Source organism: Pollicipes pollicipes, unplaced genomic scaffold (genome assembly GCF_011947565.3).
Source record: "Pollicipes pollicipes isolate AB1234 unplaced genomic scaffold, Ppol_2.1 Scaffold_1600;HRSCAF=1878_pilon_pilon_pilon, whole genome shotgun sequence".
Taxonomy (NCBI): domain Eukaryota; kingdom Metazoa; phylum Arthropoda; class Thecostraca; order Pollicipedomorpha; family Pollicipedidae; genus Pollicipes; species Pollicipes pollicipes.
In genome coordinates this window covers 2,842,552-2,853,342 of record NW_023595962.1, presented here as the reverse complement: position 1 = coordinate 2,853,342, position 10,791 = coordinate 2,842,552, and the positions used below count along the sequence as shown (strand labels likewise).

Sequence of the window (10,791 nt, the reverse complement as noted above, 5' to 3'; positions counted from 1 at the left end):
AAACGATAACGCGGGCTTCTGACTAGCCAAGCCTCGCCCAAACTGACATCAAAGTTACGTAAATTTTTCGGTGCATTTGCGAGGAGCTTATTCAGACAGATAAGACAGTACTAATAATCTTATTCCTAGAAGAAAACCAGGGGAATGGAGATATAGATGTGTTGAGATTTCGGCGACATGGCTTCATCGAAATATCAAAAATGCATCCTGTTTTTTTCTTTTGAGAAATAAGGCTATTACTACCGTATTATCTATTAAAATGACATCAAATTTAAGGTGCGGCGTGCGCTTTTTTTATTCAAATTTAATTTACGGAGTGACGACCGACCAGCTAATTCCCAACCTACGGATTGTCTGCAGAACAACCGGAAAACGTAGTTCACTTATGCGGGCATCCAGAGTGTGGAGCCGATTGCATTTCAGACCGTTTCCAACGCGCCACGTTCATTGGTTTTGCTCCACAGCCCGGATCAGAGCAAAGCCGAGGACACTGCCGGATGTCGAAGAGCTCCTCAGGTTCGGCCGTCGCGACTCACTAGCGCCGCCCTGTGAGCGCGCGTGAAGTCGAACTCATCTCGGCGCCGTTCTGTGGCGCCTCCCTCCGCGTGCATGTCCTGAATAACGATAGTTGGAAGGAAATGAATCACTGGATTTTCATTTGGTGTACGTTTGCAAGGCATTAAGGCAGTCGAGGTTGTGGTCCCGAGCAATGCACGCGACCTACACCAGAGCAAGACACGAGGGAGACCACGAGGACGCCGAGACACGAGGGCGAGACGCAGGGCGAGCACGAGGGGCGAGCGCGAGGCGAGACACGAGGGCGAGACACGAGGGCGAGACGCGAGGGCGAGACACGAGGGCGCGAGGGCGAGACACGAGGGCGACACACGAGGGCGAGACGCGAGGGCGAGACACGAGGGCGAGACGCGAGGGCGAGACACAAGGGCGAGACACGAGGGCGAGACGCGAGGGCGAGACACGAGGGCGTGCGAGACACGAGGGCGAGACACGAGGGCGACACACGAGGGCGAGACACGAGGGCGAGACGCGAGGGCGAGACGCGAGGGCGAGACACGAGGGCGAGACGCGAGGGCGAGACGCGAAAGCGAGTAACAGACACGTGCTACGGAACACGACCAAACCGCACACCCGTCTCGGACCCGCCCAACGGCGGCCCCAAGTAGAGGGCACAGCCGGCCCGCGCCAGTGCCCGCCTCCTCCTGAGCAGCTCCCCGGCTGCACTCAGCACGTGCGGCACGTGTGGCACGTGGCGGCACTGCTGAGGCGCGGCTGTTGTGCGGCAGGAGAAGGGTGGGGGGGGGGGAGGGGGCGAAGAGTCAGCGGGCAGAGCCGCCGCCGCCGCCGCCCACCTGCAATCCCTGGTCGGAGTCGCCCGCCGCTGCCGCCGCCGTCCGCCTGCTTGACTCTGGTACGCCCGAGCAGACCGAGCAGCTCGGCGCGCGGGTCGGCGCTGAAGCGGGCCGCAAGGAAGCGCCAGACTGGGCCGGTCCGGCTCGGCCGCCGACTCGGCCCGCTCGGCGCAGTACGCGGGCCAGGCCGTCCGACAAGCAGCACCTGGCGGCCGGGGCGGCGGGCGACGTCAGACGCGGTCCCCCTGCGCCGGCGGCGGTCCGGCGGCCGGCGGCGGACACGTGCCCGCGGCGGACGCATGCCCGCGGCGGACGCGTGCCCGCGGCGGACGCGTGCCCACCGGCGCCGCCGCCGCCGCCGCCGACTCTCGCGACAGAAAATCGTGTGCGAGCGAGTCCAGACGTGCCGCCGTGCAGCGTCAGACAATCCTAGCCGCTATCTCTATACGGGTCCGCGCGTGCTGGAACGATGCGCAGACTGCCGCGTGAAGTAGATTCTGAGACATCGCTTAACTACCGTCTCGGAATTCCCCCTCACGGTCACCGCCGACAGAACATGCGTTCCACACATGTTCGTCTCGATCACACCTCCCTCTGCGCTTGCTTACGCTTCAGTTCGTCGAACTACATGACATTAGCCAACAGCGGACCTCCGAGGTCGGCGGGCCGGCCGCCGACTGACCTGCTGGAACTGCTCGGAGCGCTGCACCAGCTCAGGGTCGGTGACCACCTGACGGACCTCCACCAGCCGCTGGGGTCGGCCGCCGTCGGTCGGCTTCTCGTGGTGGAACGACACCAGCCGGCCGCCGCGAACTGGAGCAGACGGGGGCGCGCGGCCGGTGAGGGCACAGCCGGACAGACGCCCGTCTCACGAACACGTAGCGGGGTGGGGGTCCGGACACAGCGCGCCGCTGGCGCTGGAGTCGAGGCGCCGCACGGGCTGAGCACGTGCCCACTTACGTTGTCACTGGCATCTCAACACATCACGCCACCGACAGCGTCGCGGTCAGCATCAGGTGCAGCACCGTCGCATTTGAAATTCGGAAAATCCCGATCGCACTAAACACAACGTCGGGGCGCAGTGGGCGGCCAATTAACGCTCACACAGTCGCCGCAACACGCCTCAAAACGCCATCTGCGCGTTCGAGAACAGCTGTCTGCGTGCGCCGAGCCGTCGACAGCTGGGCCTCTGGCGGCGACGCCATCAGCTGAGGTTAGCCACTCACTCCAAAGGTGGCGCCACAGGGCCGGCGCATCCAGCCGGGCGGCCGCGTGAGCGGCACGGACGTGCGCCGCTGCACGGCCGGTAGCGCCGCCGCCACGCCCGCCATGTCCGGGAACGAGTCCACCAGCTGCCGGTGCCACGGACACCGTCAGGCAGACACAGGTGTCTGACAGACATGTGCCAGGCAAACACATGTCTGAGACAGCTCTAGCTCCGACAGATGGCCTACCCTGGCTTCACAGGCGTCTCCAGGCAGAAGCCACACCTGTGGAACAAGCCGCCACAACGTGGCGGACATGACAGGCATACAGCACACGAAGCAAATCACTTGTTTCAGAGCCGTGTGAGCCTTTGTACGCTATGTATACTTTCAGTACACTTTGTAGGTGCATGCCTCATACGGCGGCCACATGCACGGCACGAAGACAGCATACCCGCCGGTGGTATGCCCCGATGTGCGCGCTGTAAAGGTGCTGGGTGGAGCACAAAGGCGGCGCACAACAACATCTGCGAACAGCACGCCCGGCCGCCGGCCGCATCGCTCGGCGCGCCAGGTACGGCGCGGACGACGCCGGGGAGGGGGGGGGGAGGGGAAGCACTGCATCCTCGGCCGCCCGCCGCCCGCCTACCGTAGAGGCCGGAGAGACGGGCGGCTCCTCCACCTTGCCCATGACGTTGTAGACGGAGACGCGGCCGTCGAAGCTGGAGGCGGCGATGAGGGCAGGGTTCCGCGGACACCACCGCACCGAGAAGTTCCACTGCGGCGACGCCGACAGCTCGGCCACCTGACGGTCACCACACCAGCACCAGCCGTCACCACACTGGTGCCGTCCAGACAGCCCGGCACCAGCCGTCACCACACTGGTGCCGTCCAGACAGGCCAGCACCAGCCGTCACCACACTGGTGCCGTCCAGACAGGCCAGCACCAGCCGTCACCACACTGGTGCCGTCCAGACAGGCCAGCACCAGCCGTCACCACACTGGTGCCGTCCAGACAGCCCGGCACCAGCCGTCACCACACTGGTGCCGTCCAGACAGCCCGGCACCAGCCGTCACCACACTGGTGCCGTCCAGACAGGCCAGCACCAGCCGTCACCACACTGGTGCCGTCCAGACAGGCCAGCACTAGGCGTCACCACACTGGTGCCGTCCAGACAGCCCGGCACCAGCCGTCACCACACTGGTGCCGTCCAGACAGGCCAGCACCAGCCGTCACCACACTGGTGCCGTCCAGACAGGCCAGCATCAGCCGTCACCACACTGGTGCCGGCCGGGTCGCGCGCCACCGCGGCCAAGATCACTGGAGAGGCGTGCTGTGTCCAGCAGAGGGTCGGCAGGTTAGCGCGCCATGCGCACATCAACAACGCGTTATTCTCCTTGGAGATCGCGCTACGTCCCGATGAATCACTTCCAGCGGAACACTGACATGCGGCGGCGCAGTGCTACCCCAGCTCGGTGGTACCGCACCACTGTACGTCACTGTCATCCTCTGGGCGAGCCGGGGTGGCCGACGGCGGGGGGGGGGGGGGGAGGAGACCCCGTGGGCACACTCACCACCTCGCCACCGGCAGTGTCGGCGTGCGGGTCCCAGCAGAGGATCTTGTCGTCCTTTCCGGCGCTGAGCAGCAGGTGAGAGTCGCGCTCGCACCAGGCCAGGGACAGGATACCCCTGGCGGCCAGGTCACGGGCGTTACGGCCCGCCCCGGCCGTGCCCGCGGCGTCACGGTCCGGTCACCGGACCGGCCAGCGGCGACATCGCTCACCCAGCAGTCACTGACACAGCGCACCGCCCGGCAATATCCTGCCCTCCCACCAGACCAGACCAGACCAGACCAGACCAGGCCGGCACAACACAGCCAAGCCCAGCCCAGTCCGGCCCAGCACAGCTCAGCCCCGCCCGGCTCACTTTTGATGTCGCTGGAGCGTTTTGAGCGGCGAGGTGGCGAATCGCAGATCCCACAGTTGGATGGTGGGCGTGTGGTCGTCCTCGCTGGCCAGCACCAGCTGCGTGGCCACCTCCGGGTGCCACGCCAGAACCTTACACTTCATCTGCCGGCCACCGGCGCACGGTCAGAACCTTACACTTCATCTGCCGACCTTGTGTAATCTGACTTTACAGCTGACCTTACACCTCATCTGCCGTCAGTCACAAAGTGAGAGCCTTACACTTCATCTGCTGCCTGCTGTCAGTCACCCGGTCAGAGCCTTACACCTCATCTGCTGACCTTGTGTAATTTGACTTTACAGCTGACCTTACACCTCATCTGCCGTCGGTCACAAGGTCAGAGCCTTACACTTCATCTGCCGACTGCCGTCAGTCAAACGCGGCCAGCCCCCGACGGAAGCCTCAGCGCTCCGCCAGTGGTGACGCAGCTGGCGGTCCGGCCGCAGCCCGGCTGCTGCCCGGACCGGACCGGGCCGTATGTCTGACGGACGGCACCAACCGGCCAGTCAGCTGAGCCGCGGCCCTGACGCCGGCCATCAGCGACACGACCCGACCCGGCGCCCCAGCCAGCCGTCACCGGCCAGAACCAGCTCCAGCCGGCCAGAACCGGCTCCAGCCGGCCAGAACCGGCTCCAGCCTGCCAGAGCCGGCCCAGCCTGCCAGAGCCGGCCCAGCCGGTCAGGTCAGAGCCGCGCGCGGCGGCGCCTGCCCCCGTCCGCGCCACTCACCCCCGCCTGGCCGTCGCTGACTTTGATAATGGGCTCGTTCTTGCGCAGGTCCCACACCACGCAGCGAGACGTGAACGTCGACGCCATGATGTGCTGAACCTGGTGACGTCACGCACACACGTCACGGTGACGTCACAACGCGCCGACGAACGTCACTCCACAGAAACACTGAACGCAGCGGAACACAACAAATCGGGCGCACGTAAGGCATAACGGGCCCGTTACGTCACAGATAAACGTTCTCGTGCATGTCGAATGTCATCATGTACCGCACCAGAAGACTGATCAGGCGACTTGCATGACCGTGGGACACTATCGCACGACGTCATCAGCAGACACACGCCAATACAAGAACCGCGCGAAAGAAACGGGGAAAAACCGAGACCATCACCGCAGCGGACGAGCGCCGGCGCGACGCGCGGAGAAACAACGGCTCAGGTCCGCCGGCCGCCGGTCGGGAAGCGTGCACGGCGCGTGCCGTGCACGCCGGCGCGCGTGCCGTGCACGGCGCGGCCGTGCACGCCGGCCGATCGGAGCCGGCCGCGGCGCACACATCACCCGGCGCACGGCTCCGGCGAGCTGCGCGCCGGGCGGGCGGCTGCGGCGCGCTACGGCCGGAGCCGCCGGCGAGCCTCAGCCTTCTTGCCCGCCGCCGGTTGGTGCGCTGTTTATGCACTGACGCTTTAAGCGGGGCGATCACGACGCCACAACCGGGCGTGACTTTGCGTCCTTTTCGCTTATGTGGAGATGGCCTACTCCGAGCGTCCCGTAGCTAGCGTGGCGGTTGTGATGTGGCGGATAATGCCGCGGAGTACAGCTGTACACGACACAGCTGTGCGCACGCACGCCGGCTGCGGTCGCGCCTCCGACATAATTTATCACATCGCGTCACGCAACGTCACGAGCCTGGTCCCGGGTGCTGTTCCTCGCGCCACCCCGGACCCCTGCACCGCCTGAAGCCTTCGGCGCCGCCGTCCGCGCTCGCCCACCCCGTCGCCGCAGTCCGGCCCCGGCCCGGCCCCGGCTGGCCGGTGCGCCGACCCGACCCGACACGCCGGCGTGCGCCGTCCGGTGGGCCCAGACGCTGGCGCCGGCTCCAGGCCCCCCGCCGGCGCCGGCGACGCGCCACGCCACCGACAGCCGACACAACTTCGAGATGACAGGTGCTGGGCCCACGTCCGGCACGGGCTGTGCTGGTGAGCGCGCCGGGCTCTGGCCCGTCCGTCTGTTTCAGCACACACACACACCACGTGACGTGGCCCAGCCCGCCGGCCGAGCCCTCACTGACACACAGTCGTCCAGCGTCGCCGCCGGCGCGGTCCGGGCCTGGTCTCGGAGCGCCTGAGAGCAGGCCAGCGGTCCTAGGTGCGGTGCGGTGCGGTGTTGTGCGGCGCAGTGCGGCGCGGTGCGGCGCGGTTCATCGCGGTGCGGCGCGGTGCGGCGCGGTGCGGTTCATCGCGGTTCATCGCGGCGCGGCGCGGCGCGGCGCGGCGCGGGTGCGGCACGCGCTGCGGCGGTGCGCGCGCGCGGTGCGGTGCGGTGCGGTGCGGCTGCGGTGCGCGGTGCCGGGCGGTGCGGTGCGGTGCGGCTAGCAGTGCTGTGCGGTGCGGTGCGGTGCGGCGCGGCGCGGCGTGCGGGCACACCTGTTTGTTCCAGCTGACGGCCGACACGTCCTCGGACGGCTGCGCCTTGGCTCCGGGCGTCATGGGCGTGCTGGGGCTGTTCAGGTCCCAGATGAACAGCTCCGAGTCGGCGGCGCCCGACGCCAGCAGGTTCGCCTGCGGAGACGCGCACGGACACGGCGGTCAGTCCCGGACGGCGTAACAGGGAACACTCAACACTCAGGCGGCAGCGGCGACAGGGACGCGTCACAGACAGCCGGCGTCGCGCCGGCCCCACGGACCGCTGGTCAGATCCGCATAGCCTGGGTGTGCGTCTGCCGGGTGCGTGTGCCGCGAATCGCGGTCCAACTGCTCCCGCCAATCACAATAGGCACTCGCACCTGAACGCAGCTGACTTTCAGCCCATATTTCAGGATAGAGCTAAGCGTGTAGCTGTGCGCGAGCCGGCGCCACTGGGCGTGGCTGCAGCACCCGCCCGCAGCAGAGGGCCAGCGCACCTGGAAGGGGTTGAAGTCGAGCGCGCGCACGGCGCCCGAGTGTCGGCTGACGGTCTCCAGCAGCGCCGGCTGGCCGTCCAGCAGCTGCTGGGCGTCGTACAGGCTGATGAGGCCACCGTCGGCGCCGCCGACGATGACCCCGGCCGGCCGCTGACCGCCCAGGCCGTGTGCGCCCCACGACACGCAATGGAACCTGCGGCCGCGCCCGGGCGGGGGACGGTCAGATGGAGCGTGTCAGCCGGCACCGGGCACACGCCGAGCGTGGACGAATGAGCGCGGCGAAATCACAGCACTGGCGCGGTCGTACCAGCCAAAACGTGCCTGCCGGCCGGACAGCCAGCTCGTGTCCGAGCATCACACCCAACACGCCCCTGCTGTGTCCACCACCTCCACCAGCCGCGACGCCTCAGGCCGCCGGCCGCACCCCTCGGCGCCGCCCTGCGCCGGCGCCGCCGCCGTCGGCCGCTCACCGCGCCGCCGTCTCGACGCTGGCCACCGCCGGCATGTCCAGCGACGGCTGGTCCAGCGCCAGGCTGAACACCTCTAGCCGAGCCGTCGACGAGAAGGTGGCGTCCAGCTGCTGGGCGGCGGTGCCGGCCGCCATCAGCACGCGCGGCAGCGGCGCCGGCGACCAGGCCACGTTGGCCGTCCGCTCTGCCTCCTTCACCTTCATGGCGGGCTGGGTCGGGCCGGGCTCCGCGGGCCTCGCACTGCCGGCCGCGGGGCAGGGCCGCGTCACCCACACGGCGACACATGGTGAGCGACGTGACACGATGGTGAGCAGCATGACACGATGGTGAGCGACGTGACACAATAGTTAGTGACGTAACACAATGGTGAGTGTGTGACAATGGAGAGAGGTGTGGCATGATGGTGAGCAGGGTGATACAATGGTGAGTGATGTAGCACCATGACTAGAGGTGTGACACACAACTGCTGATGGTGGTGGCTGATGTTGTGTTCCAACATAGGGCAGCCCTCAAACCAGCCAGCTTTGTAAGTTCTGACCATTATATTCCTTAGATTACTTCTTGATGGATGAATGCCATCATGATGGCTTCATACATGACATGTGACATAATAAACAATACAAGCAATTCCCCTGCCAATTCAGTTTAACTTGAAAAAGTGGAGACTGACAAAGCATGACATGCCTGTTAACTGAATATTGAAATGCCATGTTCACACAGATATGCTAAATGTTTGGACTGTGTTTCCACACTGTTGTCATTTTCACACAACATCTGGCATCCCCTTTTCTCATGACTGCTGCCATGTGTAAGCTATCCCTAAGATTCTGAAAATACCTGGCATACATCCATGTACACATCACAACCCTGAAATCTCCTGGCAGTTTTAAGCCCAAACTACCAGCTTATCATTAGGAGACTGATACAAGTGACCTCTTACTTATTACAACAATGATTCATAATGGTTAGAAATATAGACCTACAACTAATGCAAATTTGAGCTTGAGGCTTGTACATGCAAGACACACTGAAGCAAAGACAACTACTGCACCCAATCCCACCCATGCAAAATTAGCTGCATAACCCACAGCAGTCCATGTGCCCTAAACCCCCTCCCCCCATGCAAAATTCAAAAGAAAACTACACTCAGGCACAGAATGATCAATTATGCATGGCCTGACAGGTCATAGAGCCTTCAGTAGTGTTCTACAACTGCTTATGGCCTGCAGTGCAATACCCATCACAGCCTTCATGGCATAGAGTGACTGACTTAGCAAAGTTCAAGCCAGTTTTAGATCCATGATCTAAATCAACAATCTCGAATCTAACATGCAGGCAACAAAGAGAAACTTCAGAGTATAAACCCTAATAGAATGACATCTAATTTCTTTGCAGTAGAATCATTAAGAAATAATGTTTTTAATACAGTTTAGTATACATGTTATAAAACTTCCCATGCCACATTCTCTGCTTACAGCCAGCAGTGTATGGAAATCTTATAATTCAAAGGTGGCATAATTCAAAGATATTTATCAAAAACCTGCTTTTGCATGTTGCAGTCATAATTTCTTACATGTTTTTAAATAAATATTCATTCTAAAATTTATATTCATATTTACATCAACATTAAGTGACATATACACCATATCTAACAGTTTATATGGGGTGGGTATGATAAAGCCATGCAGTCAATTTGCACATAAACTATGTATTTTATGACCACTTTTGGTTCCATCTGAATTCCTATTAGTACTAAGACAAGATATACAGATACCTTAAGAAACCTGCACCTAGGCAAAATAAGACCAAAGAGCAATACAGATCAGAAACCTACAAGCTGTCAACACATTAGTTTTTCACAAATTCATGCATGCCCACATGAAGTCTGAGCCTGAGTGGCAATGATTGGTGTGTGGAGGGGGGGGGGGAGCCTAATGTCAACACTGTGAGGGAGGGGGAAATGGTATAACTATGGCCATCTGCCCCCTTGGCTACATACAGGCAACGATATGGGCAGCCATTCCCATCCCAGATACTAGTTAAAAATAATATTTCCCTGTCTCCACCATTACCATGAAAGGGTTAAATGGGTGCGGTAAGTTAAGCGGAATCCATCTCAAATTGCGTGGAAAACGGCCCACCTACCTAAAAGCCGATTTTTTTCGGTCCCACAGCTAGCGACGTTCCGTTGCCACTGCACCCAACAGTGTGCTGCTGGGGTTTATCTCAATAAAACCTAAACGAGGTAGGCACAGAACAGTGGGTCCTCGAAAGCCTTAGCTAATATACCTAACCGGTCTAGCAAAAACTCACGCAATTCAATGACGCCCCCTCCCTATGCTTCCACCCGCACAGTCCACACGAACACGATGCGCCGGCTTGTTGTTAGAGAACGCGTCAGCACATACACCAGACGAAGGAAGTTTTGACCATTCCCTTCATATGGACAGCATGCATCGATACCATCTCAAGCTTTTCCCTTTTTTACTATATTCACACTAACAAAATATAGCTTTCACCTTATGTTTGCACGAATCACTGATCTTAAGGCTTCTTTCTCAATAATATGTTTTTTCATGCTGTACCATTTTTCACTTCTAAGCAGAGAGTTTTGTCCTTCATGCGCCGCTTTTTTGGTCTCCAGCGCCATTCTTGCCTATGTTCTTGCCCCTATCATCGTCAGCCGAACAGCAGAAGCAACCGCAATTTCATCCTTATCCCGGATTATGGTATATTTTATGCTAGTCAGTTGAGTCCGCTCATGCCACTGTACAATCAAATAAATGTTCATGCAAGTATTTTGCTTTTCATTGGCAAGGGTGCAGTAACTTTATCGCAGCTCATTGCAGCTTTAGATCACTGCAGTGCTTTAAATTATATTGCAGCAGTTTAGTGCCAGTGATGCGACTTAATGGCAGCAATTCCATCCTTAG

The 10,791-nt window shown here is 61.2% G+C and overlaps 1 protein-coding gene across 1 annotated transcript in view; it reads right to left on the bottom strand.

Annotated features, from left to right (window-relative positions):
* The window catches only part of LOC119092691 (protein transport protein Sec31A), a 16,483-nt gene extending 6,273 nt beyond the window's left edge, over window positions 1–10,210 (bottom strand). The window contains exons 1-11 of the mRNA XM_037215662.1: window positions 10,004–10,210; window positions 7,859–8,098; window positions 7,389–7,581; window positions 6,913–7,047; window positions 5,270–5,368; window positions 4,503–4,645; window positions 4,151–4,265; window positions 3,225–3,380; window positions 2,593–2,722; window positions 2,053–2,183; window positions 1,371–1,575 (exon numbers count right to left, since the gene is read on the bottom strand). Coding sequence (XP_037071557.1) covers window positions 1,371–1,575; window positions 2,053–2,183; window positions 2,593–2,722; window positions 3,225–3,380; window positions 4,151–4,265; window positions 4,503–4,645; window positions 5,270–5,368; window positions 6,913–7,047; window positions 7,389–7,581; window positions 7,859–8,061 — 1,510 coding nt within the window. The 5' untranslated portion in view covers window positions 8,062–8,098; window positions 10,004–10,210. The remainder of the gene's footprint in view (window positions 1–1,370; window positions 1,576–2,052; window positions 2,184–2,592; window positions 2,723–3,224; window positions 3,381–4,150; window positions 4,266–4,502; window positions 4,646–5,269; window positions 5,369–6,912; window positions 7,048–7,388; window positions 7,582–7,858; window positions 8,099–10,003) is intronic.
* Between the last annotated feature and the right edge of the window lie 581 nt (window positions 10,211–10,791).